The 26,090-nt window shown below is 41.9% G+C and overlaps 3 protein-coding genes across 3 annotated transcripts in view; all 3 read right to left on the reverse strand. All coding sequences in view use genetic code 11, as the record gives it.

Annotated features, from left to right (window-relative positions):
* Nucleotides 1-982: 982 nt before the first annotated feature.
* Nucleotides 983-10,513, reverse strand: EGR_04085 (hypothetical protein; the record flags this gene model as incomplete). The annotated part of the gene is made up of 10 exons (XM_024493334.1): nt 983-1,104; nt 2,472-2,611; nt 2,645-2,709; nt 2,758-2,926; nt 5,308-5,384; nt 5,422-5,478; nt 7,587-7,714; nt 8,588-8,653; nt 8,765-8,858; nt 10,490-10,513. The coding sequence occupies 10 exons, from the start codon at nt 10,511-10,513 to the stop codon at nt 983-985; spliced, it is 942 nt and encodes a 313-aa protein (XP_024352248.1).
* Nucleotides 10,514-10,985: 472 nt separating this feature from the next.
* Nucleotides 10,986-16,252, reverse strand: EGR_04086 (hypothetical protein; the record flags this gene model as incomplete). Its single annotated transcript, XM_024493335.1, has 8 exons — nt 10,986-11,112; nt 11,840-11,920; nt 12,259-12,320; nt 12,647-12,915; nt 13,347-13,449; nt 14,515-14,585; nt 14,722-14,797; nt 16,079-16,252. The coding sequence occupies 8 exons, from the start codon at nt 16,250-16,252 to the stop codon at nt 10,986-10,988; spliced, it is 963 nt and encodes a 320-aa protein (XP_024352249.1).
* Nucleotides 16,253-20,090: 3,838 nt separating this feature from the next.
* Nucleotides 20,091-26,090, reverse strand: part of EGR_04087 (Phosphofurin acidic cluster sorting protein) — a gene marked incomplete at both ends in the record, with an annotated part of 34,229 nt that continues 28,229 nt past the window's right edge. The window contains 4 exons of the mRNA XM_024493336.1: nt 20,091-20,350; nt 22,283-22,663; nt 23,353-23,672; nt 25,349-25,613. Of these exons, the coding sequence (XP_024352250.1) occupies nt 20,091-20,350; nt 22,283-22,663; nt 23,353-23,672; nt 25,349-25,613 (1,226 nt within the window). The remainder of the gene's footprint in view (nt 20,351-22,282; nt 22,664-23,352; nt 23,673-25,348; nt 25,614-26,090) is intronic.

Consider the following 26,090-nt stretch of genomic DNA (forward strand, 5'->3'; position numbering starts at 1 on the left):
CTTCTTGCACAGTGCACTTGCAGTCTTCTCGACATCTGTTTGAATGGAAGCATTTCTCTAGACAAAGAGGAATAAGCATTGACTAAAAAATGCTAGAGGGATATTCAAAATAAAACTATAAAAGTTATTTAATGAGGTCATGTTTGGCTTACAAAATAAGCGCCAAATACAAGTATTTTCAAAACTATTCTTGTTTTAGTTTATGTGAAAAAAGAAACAATTCAAAAGAATAAAGACGAAACTAAAAATAAGCAATTTTTCCACCCTTTATTGTGCCACTCCATGGTCGGTAAACATTATAGATGTGTCGCACCCTAAGTTACCTCTGGGGCAGTAATGGGGAAGACTGACTTATTGGGTTGCTGTGGTGGGGGCGGGGGGGGGGGCTGGGAGGCCTCTGGATTGGCGGAACGCTATATATACTACCAAAATAAACAACTTTTTGGGATAAAATACTCTTCTTTTTATGCACATCGTTCCCCAAGCTCCCTGTGCCACCCCGCCTCAGCCGTCACAAGTGTTTGTCGAGGTGTAGGCAACCATGAGCAAGGAACAAAAGTAGTGTATTGAGATTTTAGCATCGCAAAAGTGTAGATTTGTTTAAGATTCCTGAAGATTGCAACCTCTGTAGGGTAAATCGCATTAAAGAGCGGGGCGACTGATGCGCCTCAGTGGACAAATCCCGAATGTCAGTCGCAACATGAGGAAGGGAACGCGCCCCTCGCTCAGACTCATTTCCACACCGTGAGCGACTCCTTGGGAGATTGTTTGGTTCGCACAAGTCAGGTCTCACTACATTATTGACTATTTTGTTTCACTCGAGGTCATAGGCGTCGTCAAGAGGTCGATGTCTTTTCCATGACCCTTCTGTTGTGAGTACTGGGCAGATTTGACCATCTGCAGAAGACGCCTCCTGTGCTGTTTAAATATGCTGCGCGGTCAACAAAATTTGTCACCTTCAATGATCAGATCCCGCAGCACTTTATTCAAAATTGAAAGAAGTCAGCTCCCACTTCCAAAAAGTTGTCTCATTTTTGCTCTTTCCATTTAATTCAGTCGGGATCAAAAATCCAGATTCGATAAAACTCAGCCGTAGGAGGAAGCCTGACTAATAAATTGAAAACTTATTATTTATTATTATAAATTTTGTAGCCTTAATCCGACTTTTGCGACCGTTAATGAATAACTTTCGAGAGACAACCAAAGAGCTAGGGTAACTGAAATCAGATTGCTTATTTGTAAAAGACAGGCTATAGCCCTCCCCAGTCTATCCATAAGACAAAGGAAATATTAATTGCACGTATTGTCGACGTAAATAAGAGCCAAGGGGCTAATGATGTGACCCAGAGGCCATTCCTCCTAGCTCAAGTACAGTAGCGAAGACTTGAGTGTTCGGGTGATCAGACCGAAGAGCTAAACAAACAATTAAGGTAAGACAGCTCTGGCCCCTTCATTTTATGCTTTGCTCCAGAGGTACGCTTAATCAACTTTTATTGTCGACCATTAGAGCGGCGCTGTAAGATTAACATCCATGAACCAACCGAGCCAGTCATCTAAAGTTCTGTCCTGTTTGCGAACCGTATTGGTTAAAGGGAGAATATGCAGGCCATCATGCACGCCCATCTTCAGTTGTAAGAACACAGGCCTAAAAGTAGAGTCATCTACTGAAGTATGAGATTTAAAATGGCTTTAATAGGGAGAAAGTTTCGCGTCTGTTCCCCCTCACCACTTTGTGTGCATTTCAATGATGTACAATCGGTCTGGGTTCTATCCCTCTAATGGAGGGGCGGAGGAGGTGTCGCGTGTTCACTTAATTGACATCGTCTTACAGGTGCCGTGGACAACTCCGTAAGGGAGCTTTCCAAATGTTTCATGCTGCAATTGTGACTAGTATTTTTGCAGTATGCCGGACTGGGTTGTTCCCTTTAGGTACACATCATTCTCAGCCCTTCTGTTGTAGGCCGTCACAGATTCTCCCACTCTTAGCATGTGCCCCTCTTCCGGTACGTTAAGTTTTATCTCTCAGTAACAGGGATCAAGGTATTTGTCCTTCTGGATCAGGTTTGCTTTATGCTGTCACTAGGATGGCGTCCTGAATCCTTCCAGAAAACGAACGAAGACATAATACTAGGGCAAAATAGGTATTATCAGCGTACAGAAGATCTGGGAGGCTACTGACATGGCCCCTTGGCCTTGCCATCTTGTTAAAGTCCATTGGTGGAGACATAAGTGACCCTGAAAGCACAACGAAAGTTTTAACAAACGATCGAGGTATTGTGAAGCAACAATTAGGTAGATAGGATCCCCAATATTCCTCATCAGTTGTTTTCAAACCCTCCAGCCAATGTCAGGGAGAAGTAATTAACAGAAGGGTCAATTCCTTCTTTTACCTAATGAGTAGACATTGGACCTATTAACCCTTCAATTAGTCAATCCACCATGACATTGAGATTGCCTTGGCTTGACCTTACCTTCACAGAGCCTCATTTGCCCAATTCTAACTTTGTGATGGAGAGAAGGAAGGAAAAAAAGGTGATGCTGAATTTGTCTAAAATAATTCGGAATGTTTTCCTGTAAAACGATAAGGCAAGCAAAATCTTTGTTGATGATCCTTACAAAGCAAACTTATACAGTAAAACCACACATAATGATACATAAAAATACTATCAGACCGCAGGTGATAGCGTTTACTGATTGTAAGGTGAGTGGCTGTAAAGTATCAAAAAGATTTGTATGATACTAATTGCATAGGATAACCAAATAAGTTCGTGGGATTTTTTCGTGTAGTAAACAATAAACAACAGCTGTGAAAGCTTCTTCATGTGTTTTGCTTGTCGAAAGGAATAACACTACACTCCATAAACCAATCCTTTCCTGACAAAATAGAGGCTTGGTACTAATTCCACCTGTGTAAAACCTCCTGTCTCTGGAGGTAAATAACAAAACCCATCCCCATCCGCCTCCGTTTCCATCTCGTTTCAGCTTCCCAATTGGCTCTCCTCTTAATCCTGTGTGCAACTGTTTAATGGCATTGCAATCTCTAGGAGATATCGAAAGGTAGAAAACGGAGGGTATGGGTGCGGGGGGGGTACCTCTCTCTCCCTCCTAGCCTGGGCAGAGTAGCCGTCTTCTCATTGGTAAATTTTGCAGCAGTAGGAGACATGATTTACTACACTGACTTCAGAGAACAAGACTTTCCTTTTGATTTTTAGTCCAACCCGTCTTCAGATTGTGTCGCATTAATCAGACAGGTCTCAGCAGTACTTAGCGTTGGGACATTAACAAGTACGCAATTCCTAGTGAGCTAATGAAATCACACTCTGTCACATGTAGACACAACATGGATGGTTTTCTGGAGATGAAATGCCTCATGTATTAGCAGTTTGGTTGGATCATATGAGCATTGAAAAGCTATGTTTGGATAGCCAAAACTGTTGTTGTTCTCTGCTTGAAAGTTGAAATATAGAAGACATTGCCCATCACAAGTAGCTTAGTCAACCAGACTGCATTAAACTTAGAATGTTCCATGTATTTTACACTGGATATGAAAGAAGTTTAGCAAAGTAAAGTGAGGCGTTGCAAAGCAAAGATCTAACCTAGAGTTCCGAAGCCTACTACCATCAAATAAAGCATAGCATGCATTTTCCACTGCTGCTTTGTCTTCCATGTTAGTAAAGCCTTTCGCGGATTGTGTCAGCACTGACGTTGAACATCACTCATTGATGTTCACGACTCGTCAAGATCCAATTCTTTTGACGCAACACGAATGGAATAGAGGTACGTGAAGGTCGGTGATGGAGATGCGGGTGATGTATATGCCTTGGAGTGAATCTGCACCATATTCCAGTTATTTGCTTAAGGCATTCGGTTGTGGACAGTGCGATCCATTGCTCCATGTCACAACCACTCCTCTCAAAAGGCCATGCAGCAGTAAATGTGACGACGAGAGGAGATACCTTCTGCAGTCTTGTAGCCAAGTTTACCTTAGTTCATAGAGCAGGTAAGCTGCAGTCACAGCCATTAGGTAGCTTTAGGTCCTGTTAGGTGCAGCCGGCATCTTGCGAAACGGGCGGCGAAGGTAAGAGGGAGATGGTGCAGAGAACGATAAAGGTAAAGGAAAGCGTGGTATGGCGTGGGGTGATGTGTCGTGGCCTAACATGGCGTGGCGTGGCGTGGGCACCTTTAGTCTGACCGGACTGAGCGAAGTACATTTGTAATTGATACGACAGGCAGGCAGGGATGGATGCGTTCCACACCATGACAAGCGCCTTACATGTCCCACTTTGTAAGCTGAGTCACAAAAAGCAGTGGAGGAAATCTGTATCAAAAACCGCGTCAAATATAGAAATGAAAGTCAAAACCATCGTCAAACTCAGACGCATGATTGGTAGGCGTATTATTCATCCACGAGGTATTCTTATCTTCGCAGACTGTAGAAAAAAAGACCTGTGGGTTCAAAAATTGTTGCATCGAAAGGAATTTAGGTGTACAACGGTGTTTTATTCTTCAGCACCGTAATGTGTGCCACATGACTACTAGTTATTCCCACTTGTTAATCAGTACCATTCTACGCATCTACTGAGGAAAATAGAGCAAAACGAGGCAAAATTTTTATTTGGAGTGCCTTGTCTGGAACAGAATTTGCTCAGCTAGACTTTTAATGTTACAGCCTCCATGAAGAACACTATCCTGGCCTGCTATGCGCATTAATAGGTGGCAAATGCGTTTTATTTCTAGTACCCAATAAGCCTGGCCGATAAATTGCGGCCCAATTCACACATCATTGTCCAAGGTGTCAGTTGGCCATTGTAATTTTTTAATAAGCTATTTTTCTTGTCAATAAACACTTGATTGTCATCGGCTTCGATTTGCACATGCGGGAGACTTTGAGAAGAGGGTAATTTAGTGATGGGACAGTCAGTCGTAATAAGATGTTTAAGTGGTCATAACGCTGTATAGAAGAGTAACGATTGCGGCCGTGGTAATCCGTTTCTGTACCACGTCCTTCTTCCCTTTAGATTTTTAACCCGCTCTTATGAATGACAAAATTATACATTAGCTGAATCCTTTTGCAGTAATGGTGAACACATCATTTTATAGAAGGTAATCATTTCAATTGGCCAGCGCACGCCCGGTTTCCTAGACTTATTCAACTGTGCTGGTAAACCTACCTACGCAGAAACAGTCTGGGCGTTGGTTAGGTGTTAAAATTAAGTGCCAAATGAGACCGTGTCAGAAATAAACTAAAGTAGAACCCTGTTAAACTCGAAACCCTCTGACAGACTTAAGCACACCAATGAAAATTACTTTCCACCTAGATTGACGATTATCTTTTGTTTTTTGGCTCTAGAATTAAACTTTAGTAAGTTATTATAGAACATCGCCTTTTAAACCAGACTCAATTTTGATTTACTAAATTACTTTTTTAAAAACCACATTACTCTTCAAGAAGAATATTCCACCGTTTTGATTATTTAACTTAAAACAATAGATAATTCAAGTGGGTCATGGTAGAGACCCCTCCGATGGTACGTAGTTGTATTGATACAAGGATGATTTTGATGTGGTCTTGATTGCAGTCAAAATTTATGGAAAAAATTTAAGGAAATCTCAAAAAGTTATAAAGGGTGAACATTTTATAGCTAACCATATTTGATGTATACCTAATTGGCAGTAGTGATTGATAAATAAATTGAAACTTGCTGATGGTTTGCAGGTTTTGTAAGGGCCGGGTATGGAATTGCTAAAGCGTATCCAAAATTCTCCCTGAAGACAAAAGAAGATATAATTCTTGAACAGAATATGTAATCCCGGTTCATAGAAGGGCTTGGGGGCCACTGGCATGGCCTAAGGCCCGGTAGCTCGACGGAGGCACGGTGGCCAAGCCCCAGCTGGTCCTAATATAATCTAAAGGGCAATTTATAAGGAGCAATTTACAGGAATGGGGAATGCTTTTAAAAAGTTGAAGCGTTTGAGCACACCTTGTCTGACGGAAGGACTGAGGGTTCCTGGGTATAACCGGAAGGCCACAACACCAAGACAAAAGTACATATCAATTAGACTGCAGAGCTCATGTAGTTATAATAACTATCAAACTACTCCAGCATAGCCGAGACAGGCAAGAGAGGACATGCTAAGTTGCGAATGTCACGAAAAATTGTTCCCACTAAAAAATTTATTCCAATCAGGTTTGAAGGAATCCCTCTGTACTTTCAAGTTTCCGAAAACCATATTAAAAGTTAAAATCATTTTTTTTAAATCTAATGAATGGGAATGATGATATTGGTGAAGCGTATTGTAGACGTCTCTGTTGTTCCATAACGCAGATTATATGTTTGTTGGCATTAAATAAACGCTTGCACTATGATGATTGCGATAGATTGAATTGTTTTGGTTATCCACAGGCATGAGAAACAAAAATTTGTTTAAAAAAATAAGAATCATTGCCGAAGCCCCTACAGTTATTTCTCATTCGTCCTTCCTGCGAAATTTTAATACATCTCCTCTAACTGCCACGATACATTTGTTAAGCTGACTGCTGGCTGCTGAATATTGTGCATATACTTCAGCCTCCACATCCTTTATGCTAGATAACATTGAGTCCCTGGTATAATAGACCCATTAGTAATGCCTTCCTCAAAAATATCAACGTAAGTATTTTATAAAAGAATATTTGAATCAAGGAAGCCAGAATTTAATCCGGTCCTAGTAATAGTGCATCAGGTTTCCCTTAAGAAATTCTGCCAACCGTTTACAGTCCCTGTCTGTGGGTTACTACACTAATTTAAGTATTATATGGGAGAAGTAAGGGAATTTGTCACGAATCTTATTGAGTTTTCCAGCTCTGCATTGAATACATCAAGGAGCATAAAAAAAGAACTCGCACTAGAGGTTAGTATCTCCTGTAATACCTGGGTTGTTTGTTCAAGGGACCACTTATTTGCTCCGCCATCGCACCTTTGCCCAGCGGCCTGATCCCGGGTCAGGCTAATGGCCCTTAAGGCCTTTTATATGTCAAATATGCATATCTGCCTTCGTCTTCAGAGAAGCCTCCTGGAGCTACATTGGTGGCAGCGGAATACAAACCCGATCTTAAAGAATACATATATCCTGAATTCTACTGCTGGGTATGTGCTGCGGGTAGAAGAGGCGGTGACGACCCCTAACAGAAGTGTTGGAAATGAAGTCTATATTTGGCAGATACTCCAACCCCGTATTCTACAGGAATGCCATTAACAACTTCAGTCGAGCTACACTAGCCATTAACTGTTTGGAAAGTTTCGTTACGGAGCCATCTCCCACTTACCTGTAGGAGGATCTCAATTGGGTGTGCGCACGATACTTCCTTCACTTCTCCCCTAGCTGGAGAGAACCTAGGTAGGTATGGGTGGACAACACTGAAGTAAAAATAATGCGACAAGAAGGAATAGAAGCGAAACTCCACCCCCCCCTCGTCCTTTGTTACACGATTCTGCTTTTAGGCCAGTGTAAAGGAGAACCTGGCTGTTTCTCTAGCAAACTCATCGGATTAGGAGAAAGGTTGGTCAGCAATTTAGAGACAAGAGTGAATTCGATGATCTTCTTACAGTATTCCATTTAAAAGTGAACCTTTTCATTAACCACTTTTGTTTCATATTGACCGAGAAAGGATAAAAACCTTCTTTTAGGAAACATTTCACTTTTTCCTGCCTAATTGCTTTTAATTCATGCCGCCCTGTGAAAGTATAAAGGCGGAGCCTTTGATACCCGCGTTACCAAAACAGAGAGATGAAAAAATAATCAAAATATAACAAAAACCTTTCCTCCCTAATGCGCGTCGTCCCCTCTCCAGGTATACAACCCGCCAAAACCAGCCGCACCATTCATCAAGTTGTTTCCATGCTCCCGAGATGGTATCTGTCTATAAGTTTACTGTTTCCTCTTGGCTACTCCACTGCACCTGGAGTTTCGTCCTGCGTGGGAACTGCATTGGAAGAAGGGAGAATGTGCTGGTCATCACGTATGTCCATCGCTAGTCATGAGAACACTGACTTAAGAACATAGCCATTTAATGAAGGTCAAAGTTTAAAATAGTTTATTGGAGATAAGGTGTTGTGTTTATTCCTCTCTGCTACTTGGTTCTCACTTCAGTGTTGCCCAGCCGTATCTATCTGGGTTCTATCTAGTTAGTAGAGAAGTGGAAGTGGTGTCTCCTGTTTGCTGGATTGACGTCTTCATACAGGTACCGTAGACAATTCCCTAACGAAAATTTGCCAATTTTTCACGGCAGATGTCAATTCAATTGTTGATAGCACTCCTACAGAACAAGGGACTGAGGTAGATTTCGACAGTATACGCCGTTTACATCTCTCCTGCTGTGGGTCGTCACTGCAGCGTATGTCCCTTTTCCTTCACACTAATGTTTAGCAAACAGGAATGACAATCAAGGCGGTTGTCCTTAAGAATCGGGTTTGCTTTCGGCTGCCGCTAATGTAGCGTTACAGAACTTCCATGAAGTCTAAAGAAGGCACACTACCAGGCCAGAACATGTACTTCTAACACATAGGAGGGTTGGAAGGCTACTGACACGGCCTCTGGGCCATGTCACTTTGTTGAAGTACGAAAGCGAAGCATAATTTAAAGGCGAATCTAACACGAAGATATAAATAATCAACTGAATCAGATTAACAAAGAAAAACAAGGAGGCCCCATTTTCTCTACACAAATTCCAGTGGTAACAATCATGCATTGTGCTACTATCCAGTTATTAAATTTTAAGCCTCACATGGGTTTTTAAATTTGTAAATGTTAGGCTGCTCTGGACAGTATTGAGTTTCTGGTTTTGAGGCTGAGGGATACTGGGACAAAGTTGCCTCTACCTGAAATTGGCAAAGTAATGCACCTTTGCACTGTCCCAGCCATTACTATGCGTTACAGCGGGCAGGCTTTGCACGCTGAAGAAGCATCCTGTCTCTCTTTATGGAGCACCATTAGGCAATCCCAGGTTCCTCTACATTAGCAATGAAATTTATTGCCAAAGCAAAGAATAGTGACTGCAGTAATAGTTACTATAATGATAAGAATGGGCAAAGTTGGGTGTGGTGAGGTTGGATGGCAAAGTGGGTTCAGTGTGATAAATGCGCGCTTATAATGTTTGTATGGAAGAAGAGAGGAGAAAAATGCGACTCGCCTATGATTACATTTATGTCACCCTACATTGTCAGTTGCTTTACATAACTAAAGGGTATAGCTTCCTGTCAAACAGTCCTAACTGAACCACACTTATACCTACTTGATTAAGGAATACATGTAAGTGGGACAAAGTCCATTTGTAATTCATTCAGATATGATTATTTGGTTAACTATTCATTTTGGCTTCGCGACCAATTGAGGCTCTCCCATTGTTCCCTTGCAATTTGGCTTGGCCTCTACGCCATCCAAACAATCCCTTCTGTACAGCTTCAGTACAAATTCCGTACTTGTATTATGACTTCTTTCGTCTTTAAGAAAGACTCAGAGCGCTGCATTGTAGGGAGTGGCAAGCAAACCCGATATTAAAGGGTGGCAACCCTACTTTCTATTACTATATACTAAGCCTCAAAGCGGCGGAAAAAAGGCGTGTGCTGAGGATGGAAGAATCTGTGGAAAACTCCAACAGAAAGGTCGAAATTAATGTCTACCTTCGGCAACTACTCCAGTTTCGTGTTCTATAGGAATACTATTAACTACTGAAGCGATGCTATCTGTGAACCACCTGCAAAGTTCTTTTACATAGTTGTCTACGGTACCTGCATGAAGATATCAATCCAGCGAACAGGTGACACCACCTCTACCTCCCTCCTAGCTGGATAGAACTCAAAGAGATACGACTAGGTAGTATTAAAGTGCTGCCAAATTAGAAAGGAGGAATAGACGCGATATCTAATTCCCACAAAATTCTATTAAACCCAATCGTCATTCAATGACTGCTTGATGGCCAGTGTTCTGACGACTAGAGATGAACATGCAACATGAACATGCACATTTTTCCTTTCCCGAGGGATTCCCCATACAGGACACAACTTCAGGTGCAGTGGAATTGTTAGGAGGAATCACTGCTGTTATGTTTAAATATCGTCTCAGTTTTACGCAAATTTGATGATCGCTGTGGTTGGCAAGTGGGTGTTATTCCTAGAGCACCGACTACGTTGTGATGGTTGACGCGGGAGATTGACCAAAGGGATTGCCGAAGACGACGCTCAAAAGATGTGAGGGGCTATGTAATACTTTGATTATCTGTTTAACTCTTTGCCTTTGTTTCGCGGGCACCTACGGCTCCGCCATTGTTCCTCGCCAGGCGGCATGGCCTCCGGTTTATGCCAGAGCTCCACTAGCCGTTTCACACTTCGATAATACATTTTCTGTCCCAGAATTTTGATTGCTACTGTTTTTACGAAAGACACAGGACGCTACACAACTGTCACAAGCATACTTAAAAGTATCATAGCAGTGTCCTGACAAAACGCCTTACCTTTTTCTCATAAAATAGACACATTGATGATGAAATGGTTGTCAAGAATGTTATCCATTAAAGTTGAATTTGAGAACATAATTGGTAAGCGTTTGACGCCATCAAGTAGTCCCCAGGGTATGTTTAAAATTCATGCCTCCATAAAAGCGCTTTCAAGTGCTCCTATTTATAACCCGCCTAAGCAGCAGCGGCATTAAGGAGCACATAAATATTGCAATTACAATTTCGTGGAGCGCTGACTATTGCTACAATTTAATCCTTTCCTTAGCCTTCTTCTCCTTGCCAGCTTTTACAGCCCTAGATTGCAACAAAACTTCTTAAAGTTAAATCCCAGTTAGTTGTTAATTTAAGAGACCAAATTCACTCTAGGCTTACTTCGGAAGTGGAATGGAGCATAGTGTATCAGATAAAGAATCCCCTCCAAGCTTCCAAATCCCTCTCTCCGGACCCCTATATTGGTAGAGGAGACTGTTTACTTACTTTTCTCTCATTTGACTTAATTATTTACACTAGGCGCAAATGGTGTAAAAGCACTCCCTACTAGGTACAGATAAGTATTAACGTTTCCAACAGTTAATCGTTTGTCTTGTTTCTTTTTAGACAACGAACGACAGCTGTGACGTCTGCAAAAAAATTAAAATACCAGTGTAGCACCTCTAGGCTTTCCTTCCGACGAAAGGAGACATAATTCGCGGGTAGAATATGCATTGTCGACGTACAATGGCGGAGCCCCATGCAGCCCTTTACCAAAACCGAGATTCAACCAAATTATTAAAGCATTATAACTAGTTCCTCAACACACTTTTGCGCTTTTAGCAACAAAGCGTGGATTGGTAGATCAAAAGTTAGACAAATTTCATTCCAGTCTACTAAACAGGCACAAAAACTGCACGTGAATCAATCAGTCAAATAAAAACAGCGCTGGGAATAAAAAAGATTGCAGAGGCTCCTGAACTTTTTTCCCACTTGACCATGGAATATGGAACAGCTGTTGTGTCGATAGTTTTTTTAAGGATGATTTGTCAACAACTTCCCATGAGTAAGAGCTAAAATGCCCAGTGACCTCCTCTGAAATGGCAAGATCAGACTCAATACCGAATGAAGAAAATTAGTGGAATCATGTAAAAAAATAATCAGTGGTATTAACACTTGACCTCAATCGCTTGTTAAATTTAAATTACACAGGATTATCAGGCACAGTAATTGTACTTTTAAAATTTTCCTTTTATCAATTCGCATTGGCTAATGGGATTTCAGACAGGAAGTGGAACACAGCGGGCAAGAGGATGACTACGTGTTGGAGCTCGGCTTCCCTGGTAAACAGAACAATTAATTTTTTTTGCATGAAACCTTACAACATTGAATAAAATAAATGTTGTTGGTTGGGTTTCGAAAAAATAAACGGTCCTAGTAGGATACGGCGTAAGATTGCTGAAGTTGTGTAAGTAAAAACAACTGACTCATGGATTCAGAGGCCTGTGCCATTTTAGTCGGATGTGAGGAGTTTTAAACACCATGTCAACATTAAAAAAGGGGAAGCATTTTGTCGCAAAGTTGTTTAATGTATTAGCTGCCAGGGCTGTAGAGGAAAAGCAATCTTCACAGTAGGAGAAGGCAGCAACACTACTAATGCTAAAATAGAAATAATAAATTTGGTAAATTTCACAACAAGAGCTTTCTACCTCGGTTTTATCACTTTAAGCTCAAACAGTCATCGTGTCGTACGATTTTGTGCAACGAGTTACCAGAAACTGGCGAAGAACAGTTACATGTTTGTGCTGGCAAGCTCGGAAAATGTTAAGATTTTCTCAAAATTAAGCTGATAACCGGGCTGCGGATAAATTTATCAGGAAGAGAATACTTAATGCATTTTGGAAAGCATTGCTCCAAAATGCGACTTCTGAAGTGGGACCCATTAGATGAATATCTCCGGTGTCTGGTAAACAAGACTTCAGCATTTTAACAAAATAAATGCCTAAGTATAAATACACTGAGGATTTAAAGCACCTAGATATTGAGACTTTACTCCGGGGGATCTCTTTAACGTATTCGTTGTGTACATATTTCGTAGTAAAGCTATTGTAAATCCTCAAGCACCCATAGAATCCACACAAGAAACCATCTTTTATGTCTCTATAAAATATCCATGTGCTATACGAGATGGAAATCTTCAGTCTTAGCTGTTGTGCGATCAATCGGCATTTCCAAAGGTATTTGAAAGTGTTGTTTAGATGTTAAACTTCTCTCGAATACTAAAAGTGGAAAGCAATACTGCCCAAGATTTCCATGGTTTAAATTTTTGTGGTTAACTTTAGAATTTTCTTTTCTGAGAGCCATTGTAGAACCAACCCACTTTGAGGCAGCAGTAAAGTGTTTTAAAAAAATAACATTCTGTAAGAGGAGCGAATTTCTTACACAGGAGCTACCTGCAGGAAAAACTTATCTGAAACAATACTGAAGAGGCAGAAACAGTAATTTAGCGGCAGCAAGCAAACAATAAAGTTTGTCGAGGTCGCTGGTAGACACATACGAAAACAAATATAGGGTACAAAACATTTAGCTTGCGAATAGGCTTCTTTGGAACAAAATGTGAGAGCACCAGAGGATAAATGTTTTTTTTTGAAACCTACTTTATTATTGTGTCCTAGGATGAACCCCTTTTCTCGACATTGTGTTAACACCAAAACTTAGTTAACAGCTGTCAACTTTCACAAAAAACTGTTAGCTAAAGGGAAGGCACTAAAACACAGCCTTGAGCTAAAAAGCTTAGAGATCTGGTGAGACAATTGCAACGGATAAATTTTTCTTACAACTTAGTGACTCGTAATTATCGACAGTTGAGTTGCAACGCTCGAACATCGTCCGGTACTTCCACAAACAACACCGAAATCCAAAATAGTGACGCGCCAGATTTTGAACAAAAAATCCATAACTTTAGGTAGAGCTTTAAAAAAATTCAACTGTAAACTGATAAATTGAAAAAAAAACGCCTGTCAGATGTCACTGCACCCTGCCCACCCATTAACCAGTAGCGTAAAAGGGCTAGCGGTTCGGGCTGCAATGGTTGAAGCGCGAACTTTAATGATAACGGCGCTTTCTGCAAGGCGCAAAATAAAACGAACTGTCGGTGAAGAATCGCGGGGATGACTAAGCAATCCGAACTGATTTTTAGACTCTGCTTGAAAATGTAACAACAGAGCTAAAGGCTAAGGCGACCGGCCATTCCTCCCATCCACTTTCAAAAGGGTTGCCAAACAAAATGGCCAAATCCAACGCAATGCAGGCTTGTAAACAAGCAGCTTAGTATTTTGTATTTACGGTTCATTTACTCAATGAATAGTTGCCGCGTTTCGGTAAGCTAATCAATGAGAGACGTGTGAGTTTGTTGCTGTTTGGTGAATTGACAAAAGTGAACTTTCAGGTCAAGTTATAAATGAAGGTTAAAGAGCGAAATACAGCAAATGAGATCGAGAGGACAAATGTGCTTAGCTGATGGGTCAGAATCTGACATTCCGTTATACGGTAGATACAAAATGAGCAATTAGAAATGAAATAATCAAATCAGGGCCCTCAAATAAGTTTGGGCAGTTTTTTGGAATTAAAACTTGATTACAGTGGAGAGCATCTTAAGACGCTTTCCTCATTGAACAAATCATCCTTCCAATCTGGGCTCTAATCTTTCCCCTAATAGACGCAAGCTAGCCGTTAATCCCACCTCTACAGCACATCTTGCCAAGAGAAGAAAACTAAACCAACATACCTGGTCCCATCCACCCCCCGCACAGTCTCTCCAGCCCCATTTCCCAGATGTCTTTCCCCTTTTACCCGCGCTCATGTGATCCCTTAACAGGGGTGCCAAGACAATACAAAAATCACTTGAATGTCATGGGAATAATAGGAAGAGAATGGGTGCGAAAGAAGCACCTACTGCCTCCAGCCATTCCGCCATCCATCACCTCCATCCCAAGATTTTATTCTTCGCAAAGGCAAGTTACGTGTCAGTATGAGATCTTGTGTTGCCTTACAAACAAAGCGAATTTCTTCTGTCTGACTGCCCAGTGCTGAATATTTTCTGTAGTAGACGAGGACCAAGAATCTAAGAAGAAGAGGAAGAAGTATAGGTTCAACTTGCTATTGCGTTGTGTCAGCTAAAGGAGATGGATCTTCATCACTATTGCTTGAACTACAACAACTGAAACATTCATTGGGTAACAATTTCGTTCGCGGCATACCATGGACAAAACTAGTGTTGCCTTCTGAGGATGAGGTGAGAAGTTTTTCTGGAAGCATGGGCTGAATAGTAGATAGCTTGAAGAAAACGAACGAAATGTTTGTTAATTTTACCGGTCTTAGGATATGGAGGAAATGGCTCATCACAGGTTGGTTAGTCAATTATTTGACATTCAAATTAAAGTGCGCCACGTGTTTTGCACCTTGTGTGCTAGACGACTGGCGAAAAATGTGAAGAGAAGTGAAGCGAAGCGAAGGAAAGCCAAGAACTAACTGGCAGTTCTGAAGCCTACCGCCATCAATTAAAGCGTAGCATGAAGCACCACTTCGCTTAGCAGCTTCCACTGCGAAGTTGTCATCCTAGTTAGTGAAGCCTTCCGCAGAATGTATTAACGCTGACGTTTAACATCATTCTCCAGTTCTTAAGACGCACCATAAATGGAATGGAGGTACGTGAAGGTCGGTGATGGAGGTGCGGGTGATGTATATGCCTTGGAGTGAATCTGCACCATATTCCAGTTATTTGCTTAAGGCATTCGGTTGTGGACAGTGCGATCCATTGCTCCATGTCACAACCACTCCTCTCAAAAGGCCATGCAGCAGTAAATGTGACGACGAGAGGAGCTACCTTCTGCAGTCTTGCAGCCAAGTTTACCTTAGTTCATAGAGCAGGTAAGCTGCAGCCACAGTCATTAGGTAGCTTTAGGTCCTGTTAGGTGCAGCCGGCATCTTGCGAAACGGGCGGCGAAGGTAAGAGGGAGATGGTGCAGAGAACGATAAAAATAAAGGAAAGCGTAGCGTAGTGTTGTGTACCGACAATAACCTCACCGGAGTGAGTGAGGTACGTCTACAATTGATAAGGCAGGCAGACATGTATCCATTCTGAATCACTGCAAGCGTCTACCAAGCCCCACCCAGTAGTATATTTTGAAACAATTTTCTGAAGCGAGCTGTATCGAATAGCGCGTCAACTTTGTTTGTCACCTGACAGAGGCCATCCATCTCGCGGGGCGAGGCTCAGGCATCACATGTTGCTCGCACAAATAACGTGACCGAAAATACAGCTGAGAGGTAAAAGTAAGGTTTTTTCACGGCACAACACCAAGTCTTTTAGACTTAGATATCAGGTCAATTGTTTCATCACATCAAAGCTAAAACAAACGCGTCTTTACTGATTTTACACACAATTCAAATTTCTGGCCTCAAGTACTCCCGAGCATTCAGTTTGTGTTTTTATTATGAGTAATTTCACTAACTGTTATCTGAAGTGTGATAAACAATTTTGTGAAGTGTATCCCTTCTCATTTTACAGTAAGTGGTTGCACCGATTTACGTTGTGATCATAGCGGCTCGGCTTACAATGTTGAAATGCATAGAGGGTGTTCTGGCTTTGAGGGCTATCCAACTTGGTTTTTCCATAGCAGGTGAATTGGCCGTTTCGGTAACGTAAACATTCGGTCTTGTTCTGCCAACAAAGCATCCTGACTGTAGTGGTAGATCTAGCTCTGAGGGCATAATAGTAATTGCCTCCATAACACTTTCAAACCGTTTGCACGGCAAAATTTAAACAACAACAAGTTATTTCGCAAGGATACCAATTATACTCCGTTTGCATTCAACGGATTATAAACAAACGAGACGGATATTAATTTAGGTGGTCATTAGCAAATCAGAGTCAAACTACTGAAATACGGGCGTTCAGTAGCAATTTCATCTCCTGACGGATTTACTACTTTACATTTTTGGCTTCTTTGTCTTGAGATTAATGTTCATGGTGCGACGCTATCACCACTCTGTTTATTTTCTCAAGGCTAAAACGCGATGATTCTTTGTGAATTATCTGCTGGCGTAAATTTGGATGCTGTACAGCTCCCACCCTTTACAATGCCCGGTGATTGAAAGAAGAGAGAGCAGTAATGATAGAAACACTTACTGTCTATCTATCTATCGTGCCTACCTGGTATTCAGTCGCATATTGCAATGTGCGAAAGCACCCAAATCAACCAGTGAGCTAGAAAAAAACCACCCTTCGGGATTTCAGCCCACCCTATTTTAACTGTTACCAGTTTACCTCAGGCTCGCATAACTTTAAAATAAGCGGTGTCCAACAAACTATTTTAATGGCTATTATTAGAGGGCAGACGTTTAAATTAATAGGAGACTTAAGTACTACCAAAACACCATTTAGATTCTTTACGTACTTCAAAGACAGCCGTCAATGCCAATCGGTGCCATGCCATTAATAACTCACATAAATCCAAAATGCTTAACTGCGCACTTTGAAGACGCGCGATTAAAAGTAGATGCTTGTATTTCCTAACGGATTTTACCACTGAGCGGCTCAAAACTTTACTGTTCTAACTAGTCCTCTAACGTTTCCTTACAAGGCAACACCTTACATGAATACCTCATTAATTAATGATAAATGGACAATTACAGCCTTCCAGCCCGATTAACGATTGAAGTTGAGGCGTCAAAACACAGTCCAAAATCAAGGATGTCTGGTCCAGTGATCGTGGCAAATAATCAAAGGTAATGGGTCAAAGTTGAATGAGTGATTGTGGCCTAGATCACCACCCCTCACTCTAGGTAAGGCGCGAATTATGCAACCGATCTGTCAATGGCATTAAGACTTTCAAATAGATCCAACAGGCCCAAAAAGGCTATTTTTGATTTTATACGCTGTCCAAGCTTATTCGTCAGCTATTGGCCGTACGTACGAAATATGTTCCCAATATTTTTGCCAAGTGCTTTGTTTGAGGTGCGGTAAAACGAGGCACTGACACAGAATTGGACAGGGTGTATTTGATGGCCTTGCAACTCGGCAAACTGTTTTGGACTCGCGCTATCCTGAGGTAAACACTTATTTCAACGTGCAGCCAATGAGGTTCCGCTAGCAAGCAACAAACACAGCATACAAGTATGTATCGAATGTCCGAAAATGGACTTCCGACAACAACTTTATCCCTTAAAGGATTTTCTACGAAAACCTCATCATTGTATGCTTATAATGTATCACTTCTATGACACAACTTTTCACTATTGCGAACGTGATGGGCTTAAAAAATTATGCCTACTTCCTGTTTTACAATCTAGTTAAACTTGAACCATCTCTTCTCTCTACTTGCCCAAAATTAAAACATAATCATGTACTCTTTTCATGAGGCGTTTGTTTCCTGGTCTTACAACGATTTCGCAAAAAAACAACAAAGCAGGGCTGAAAAATAATTAGAAGGCCGTGAGTAGCTTCAGTTCAATAATAAAAAGGCAACGGACCGAGACAAAGAGCTTCATGTAAGTTAAATTAACTGACATAAAAAAAGAATTTAAATGCCTCAAGTTTTCTTTCCCTACTCTTACGCTAAAAAGCAAATCCTTTTGGAACAGTTGCAATGTTGTGTTCAGAAAAGCATCGAAACACTTAGCATTCGGTGTAATTAATGGGTAGATAGGCGAAAACTTAGCAAAGATTTTAAAATTCAGCCTCTTGCGATTTAGGTAGACGACTATCACTTCCAACTGTCAATGCTAACATATTGGATAGGGATCAGTTCCGGCGATTTTTTGAGAACACGGCTGCAAATTGCACCATGCTTAATCTCCCCATTTTCCTTCAACTAGCTCTCTATTCCCATATCCCCATGATAGCCTAAACATTTTTGAGAAAATTTGTATTTCCCCTTTTGCAGTAGTTTGGCCCAGACTGCGTAGGCCGATGATTACATGCAGCATGCCTATTCTGCTGGATATTATGTCAGCTATCAGTGGGACACTTATCGGAGGCTGTGAAAATGTTCGCAAAGAATTTAACGAGATGAGTGAATTGTCTTTTGGGAGTTCGTTTCACTGCTAACCACTTGGCGCTGGCGATCCCGAGACCCGCTATCAGTCGTTCAATTCACTAATTCTGTGGTAGAATGGAATCAGATATTTTAATACAGAATGTCCTCGTAATAGCTAAACTGTTTTAGCAATTATAGTCAAAAACTCAAATCAAAAGAAGTACGCTACGAGTCTCTATTAACATTACTAGTCTAGGAAACAAGACTAAGGACAGCGGTCGGCTTGTTTTTCCTCAAAAGTAGAGCTATCACGCAAGTCAGTGCTGGGTAATTAAAAATGGTCAAATTCATCTGTCAGCAGACTGGTTGTCAAATCATTTATTACTTTAACCATATGACTTATGTGTCGTGAAATTGGTTCCAGAGCTTCAGTACGCTCGTCCTCGAGAGGCAGTGTTTCACACCGCCAAATTCCAAACAGGAAGCGGGAACTTTTATAAACTATTTACTAGTTTATTATTCCAAAGCACTGGAATCTAATCACGTTTAGCTCTCACGTTTTAGCTCATTTTTTTTGCACTGTCCACACTTCTCCCTGTCTCGAAGACGAAACACGTTTTTTCCCCGTTTTACAAGGTTCAAACCCCGAAACCAAAAGCGGTCCACAGTAGACCTAGCCTGCCAGCTAGTGATTGATAGTAATAGTAGAAATAAAAATGCATAGCCTAGTCTAAAAAGATCTCATACTAGCTATCTGTCAAGCCTTCCAAACTTCAAGAGAGTGTAAAGTGGAAAACCATTCAGTCCAAACCAATGAACAAAAAAAAAAACACTTCAAGATTCCATTCACTCCTTCCATGAATAAATTAGTGAGTCGGTAGCCTAAGTTTCCACTTCAAACAGTTCTACAATTTCTTGTCTAGATTGATGCGAAAAGTCAACTCCACAACCAACCCAAGTACCTACAGTCAGATAGGAAGCATTTGATTTAAAGGAAGGTAATTAAGGCTTTACGTGAATTTTAGGAAATCAAGATGCACGATTCGAAGCTGGGTGATTCAAAAACACTACTTCACCTCTCGACAGGCCTGTCAGTGGATTGATGATTGACTTGACTGACGTGAGGTTAACTTTCACCTCTACTTAAGCTTGCTCTTGGGGGGACAATGCACTCCACTGGCGATTTCTATCACCACGGTCACAACAAATAGGTAGACAAAACAATACCGCAGCCTTAGAGCTTAATTATCATGGCAATTCAATCAACTGGTATTTTCAAGCTCCTTTTTTTCTTTACTCAGTGACTAGGTTTTCGTACTCACTACTTTTTTTCAAAACGCGTTTATTTTCGACTTTTTACAATTTTCAAGCCCTCAGAACGTGAAATCGTCCCATGGAGAAAAAACAAAGTGGTCCAGAAAAAATAGAGAAGAGAGAGTGAGAATTCGGGCTGCTGACTGATCGGTCAGCTACCTAGCTAACGACCCGGTGACTGGAAAGAGCAGGTACAGCAGCAACAAAATTAGAATCAAGGAAGAAGAACAAAAAAAGAAAATCACAGTGAGGAGAGGAGAGACGAAGTCCGAGGCTCAGGAGGGCGTGATCGCTGGCGCTTGTGTCGGAGCAGATGCAGTAACGGAGGTGGCGGCAGTGGCGGAAAGGAGGAGCGACGTGGGAGGCGGCGCATGACCGGACAGCCCCACCATGACTTTGGCAAGGGGCAGCGCAAACGCTGGACTGGAGGGGAGGGGCGACATGCAGACCAGAGGGAAGACCTTCACATGTGTGCGCCAGCCTGGCGCCACTTGGAAGAACCGCGAAGTTGGCCAGTCCACGCCGTCTATTGATACTGCGGAAAGGAAATAAAGGGTGATGGGACATTTGTTAGTTTCGACTACCTTCATCTACCAGTCGGTGTGTGCTTCATAGCGGAGGGAAGCAGTACCCCCTCTTCCCCCCATTCACCCACAACTAAAGGGCGAAGTCGTTGGTTAAAAGCCATGAATAGCGAGGTGCCACCAGAGTAGAAAGGAAAATCATAGCAAGAAGACCCACTCCAGAAAGTCTCAGGAGGACAGGTGAGTGTGTGTTGGAGATTCCATTGGGACCGCCGCTCTAAGAGTAAGAAGTTGGTGTGAGCAAAACCTGGCTTAGTGGAGATGACTCAGTTAGAAAGAAAATTTCTCACAACAAGTGGGCGTGAAAGGTCTTGTGACAAAAGTCCAAACACATGATGACGTGTGAGACATTAGTCCTCTCGGTTTTGCAGGCAAATCGGTGCCAGCAGTGAAGTACTCTGAGAAGAGAGGTGAGTTCAAAATTAGACTCACCTTAAAGTATTTTCCTGCACAAAAGCCTAATGTGTGATTTCAAAGATTACGGCGATTATCAAAAGATCTGAGAGTTAACAAACAATGTGAGGTAGTTAAATATGCCCGTGGAGTTTTTATAATAAACGACAAACTGCAGCGGAAGGCTTCTTCAAGCGTTTTATTTATAGAAAGAATCAGCACTGCAATCCATAAGCTGACCCTTCATCAACAAAATATAGGCGTCCTGTGGATTCCATCTCAGCAAAACCTTTCGTCTCTAGAAGTAATCAACCGAACCTAACCGCAGTCACCGTTTCAACTTCACTTTTACTTCCCAATTGGCTCTTCTCTTTCATCCGTGTTCATGCGACTGTATGATGCTAATGTCAAGAAAGTACGACAATCACTCGGATCTCGGAGACGTATCGGACGGATATGGATGAGGATGAGACGATATGTCTTCCTCCGCCCTTCCTTCGCCAAACAAATTAATCCACTTTCCCCTCGAACATAGTTACCGGTCGACCTCACAACTAATTTCTCTCATTTCCTTAAGAATCTCACCCATCTTCAAACGCCTCTTCATTCTGACACAAAGGTAAGATAAGGTACATACCGCTTGGTCGATTTAGGTGACAAGATGACTGATGTAATGTGTTGATGAGGGTAATGTTTGACCTGGCACATTAGTTTAGTCTTCCACATCCTCCACCATACCAGCAATTTTCGGGGTCGAGTTGAACAACTCATTGCGAGTAATAGTGCTCATAAGAAAAACAAGAAAGTACTCCTTGTGAGTTAGAAATACACGGATGGTTATGGCGACAGCTGACAGCTCATAGATTAGTAGCGGGACCGAAATAACATTTCGTAATCAACAATACAATTATTTACGATTATATTTTGGCAGTTCAAACACCTTAGACTCCGACAACCCCTTTTTGGCATTAATTCATTTCATGCCGATGAAACTCTTCAATTCGACTGGAGACGACACCGCCGCAACTGTCCACGTACTCAGTTAAACAGATCAACAACCAGCTAAGGGTATTTTATGGTTAGGAGGTAGAAAAGAGACTCCCATAAAACATGGACATCACTTATTGATAAGAATGAAGATGACAAAAAAGCAACTATAAACAGGCAGCTATTGGACACAATCTTTTGGTATCTGCACATCAATTTTCCAACTTTAAAAATGAAAGCCATACTGATATGAGTGAAAAAAAGTGTTGGTGCAACTTTCTATATCTCCGGTTAAATAACATATCCACTTATACTTTCAGTCACAACTACAGCAAATATTGATGTGAGTTGAATTATGCTAGGTTAAAAAAGATACTCCCAGAAGCAGCGATTCCTGTCTGATATTTTAGTAGATGCTGGTGCAAATTGAAAAACTAGATTATTAGTGTGATAAAGGTGAAATTTTGCGATAGGAAAGAGATAGATAAAGGATGTCTACCTACTTCGAACAAAGACATGGTCTCCAGAGGAAGAAGTCGATTGTCCAGGAACGATGAGACCACAGGAGAGGTCGTCTCGGACTGAGAAAGAGGTGGAAGGGTGACAGAAGGCGGTGCTTTCCCCTACTGCTGCTGCCGCTTCACCTGTCGAGAGGTGGGGCGGAGGCAGTGATAGTTGGTGATGCTTCGGAGACGATGGAGGTGGAGGAGCGATGTCGGCGCACCGACCAACTGGTGTGAGGCCCAGACCCGCCTCCATAGACTCCGCTGCTACGGAAGCGTGGGAGGCGATGCCCTTGCAGGTGCAGATCAGTCGGGTCACGCCCTCAATTAGGTCTGGCTTAAAAGTCACCTCCTTGCTTGTTTTCTTACCGATTCGCATTACTGGAGAGTAGGGGGAGATAAATCCGCAATGTTAATCATCTTAAAGGTACTAAGCTTAGTGATGCAAATTCGCGAACAAAAACGCTATAGCCACATTTGAAAAATCGGCCATGAGAGTAACGTCACCGGGAAGAAGTTATATCTACGTCAATTTTGTATTTTAGCAATATAAACAGTTTTGAGATTCAGTGTAGTACGTCAAAAAAACATCCCACAGAAGTCCGGGGTGTGGGTAATAACACTTCCTACGGTACGCAAACCCTATAAAATAGATTCCTATGAGTCTACGCATTATGTCCTTTCTATCACGATTTGCGATCTTTTACGGCAAGTTGCGAGGGCTTGGCAAAACCGAAGACTCATAAAATAAAATGCCTACATAAATACAGTAACGCTGTTAGCGATAAACGCATCAACACTTTAGAAGAGAAAAAAACTTTTAGCTGTACACCCTACACTACAATGCAAAATCCTCAAACTATGTACTTCACATTAAAAAACGCCGTTACCATACTTCAAGTCTGTTTATCCAGTTTGGTGAGTCTATGTTCCATCGCTAAGAAAAACCCTGCATTCACTGAGCAATACAATATTGACAACTATAAAAGATGGGGGACCTATCTAGTGGTAAGTAGGGTGCAGTTTGAACGGACCTTTTAGCACTAGTAAGACATAGAGAGATGCCTTACTTTTGGGTTTCTTTTCGCGTGTAATCATGGCAAGGTTGAGAAGAGTGGAGGGTTTCTGCGGTAGTGGGATGGGTGCACAGAGGGGACTGCTGGTCAGACCGACCAACATAGACCTGCAGACAGCCTTGAAGGTGACGGGTCGAGCCACAACCCTTCCGTCTACACTACCACCACTGCTAACAATGCTACCACCACGGTCGTCCAAATTGAAGGGGTGAACCAGAGAAGACGAGCCACCATAACTGCCAGCGGCGGAGGTCGAACCTGGGGCGTTGAGGGCCCAGTACTCCAGCTGGAGCTCGTATGTCGGCTTATCGGACCTGTAATAGGAATAAAAAGTAGACTTAGAAAGCTGAAAATGCAATTCCATGACGTCGATTATCTAATTCCAGCGCGACAGATATAAACGGAAGCAAAAACTTATGCCCTAGTTTGATTTAAGTAAGGGGACGTCCCTTCCACATCACCCTATCATTCTACTCCGCATCGCTCCTCTGTATTTGATCCTACTGTGTTGCCTGGCCGCGCAATTAAACACATCCTCTACAAAACTTTGTGTAAGTGATCACAATGAAGTCGTGATTTCTAAAAACTGACAGATCCGCAGTGGCTGAAAATGGGATTTCTGCGAAACACCTCTTTACTGATCACTGTGAACTCGCATTTCTCAATTCGGGAAATTGACGCTGAAGCTAGTAGACTAGGCTCCCTACAATTTCACATTGCTCCTCCACCTGGATACATGGCCATTGAGCTAGTTATTTTTTGTACAGTCTTTAATTCGCATTCTGCTTGGTTAAAATCCGTTAAACAACCGGCAAATCCATCGTGTTATCATTGGTGCACAAAAAGGAATAAGTATATGACCCATTCGCCTAATTCCGAGGTACCAGGTATCGCATAAATCACCTTAATGCATCTACACTAAAGGTTTCCAAAAGTTCTCCTCTGCATTCGCATTTTTCTGACCAGTACAAGCTAATCTATCAATCAACCTGGTGTGTTACATATGAAGAAAAATTGGCGATTCGTTAAGCAAAAGTCGAAGACAAATCACCAACAATTTATTAATTTCTTTAAATGAATATTTTTTGTTTGCCGTAGGTTGCATGGTTCACATTGAAATGAATATTTTTTGTTTGCCGTAGGTTGCATGGTTCACATTGAAAGGCAAAATTTTAGAGCACCGTGAAATGACGACAAAACGGTTCAATTATAGGACCTAAAACAAGTATTAGGCATTCCTAATTTCAATCATTCTGTTCGAAAAGACAGCTAATTTGATAGTGAAGAAGTAAGTCTTGCAGAGTAGCCAGTAGTGGAAAACGATCAAAGCCAAACGGAATACAACGAAGTCTTCCCTTAATGAACCGCTTAGCCTCCTGGAACGAGAATATTAAATTATGCCTCTCCATCTTACAAGAAAATGAGCACAACCCAGACTTGTGATTAGCCAGTATTGAAATAGCAACGGTGGAAAGAGAAAACTAGACAAGTCTAAAGCTTAAGCTATTAGACACATGATTAAACAAAAAACGATAGGTAGCCAAATTGCATTTGCTGCAGAGCACCAACTAAACTTCAGCACCAAAACTGGCAAATGAATCACTCTTCTGGTGCAGTTCTCCTGATAGATGGGCCTCGTCTAGACGCAACACATTTATCACCACTAATGAAATAGGTTGCTAAGGCTATCCACGTTCAGGAGTAATTACGAGGACCGTCGAGAACGACGCTGAAAGTAAAGCCGGAACTGTTCTAGTGCAGCGTTTTTAGCTGCACATGCTACAAATTTCTCAGTTTCCAATTAGCATTTCCAACAGCCTTCCAGCTCTTGCATACAATAAAACCACGCCTGGAGCCGTATGCCTCATATCGCAGGTGTTACACAACAAATTGTATGAGCAAAACAAGTTGGTTTAAGGCAAAGTAGTGAGTTGGACACTAATAACGCTCAGAAAAATAGAAATGCCGTATATTGAGCACGCGAACTCACCCCGCAGCAAAGAAGACAGTGGGGGATGGCGAAGAGACAGAGGTTGAGGATGAGGAAGGTGAGCGAGGGGTAAGATGAGGAGCACCAGGGGGATGGTAGTCACCGGCGCCGGCACCGGGACCCGAAGAACGGACAGCGGTCCCGTGTTTCTCCGACCCATCGCCAAGACAACCACGCAGAATGGTCTCGCCACCGAGGCGGATGCAGAGGAGGAAGGGCACAAGAGTTTGCTTTCCTGACTCCTCGTCTAAACTGCTTCCATCGTCTGAAAGCCAAAAGGAATAGAAATAAATCATTCAGAATAAAGTGGTGGGTATGCGACTTATTATGACATGCAGTCACATAATCCGTGACAGGGAGGTCCCTTAGACTGATTTATGAGAAAATAGAAGTCGAATGCTTCAATGAACTGATGTTAACAAAGGGGTAGACTAAACGAATCAGAAATTTGTTACATCAAAAAAGCAAAGATACAACTAGGAGATGTCGGAACACAAGCGTGTATCTAACACCCTTGCCGTGATTAACCAACCAAGATACGATAGTGGTGCTTCGTCAAAAATGAAGATTTGACTAAAAAGAAGCGGTGGGATTAAAAAGCTGCATTTACAACGCGAATAGGACAGAATTTGCCTAGCTTCTGCGTAAAATTCCGGATCTGGTCAAGTTTATCACGTGTGCCTAATTCAAGGCAGCGTGTCTACGTTTGGCTGTAACAGACGTATCAAGTCCATGCAGAAGT

The sequence above is a fragment of the Echinococcus granulosus genome (assembly GCF_000524195.1).
Source record: "Echinococcus granulosus chromosome Unknown EG_S00024, whole genome shotgun sequence".
Lineage (NCBI taxonomy): Eukaryota > Metazoa > Platyhelminthes > Cestoda > Cyclophyllidea > Taeniidae > Echinococcus > Echinococcus granulosus.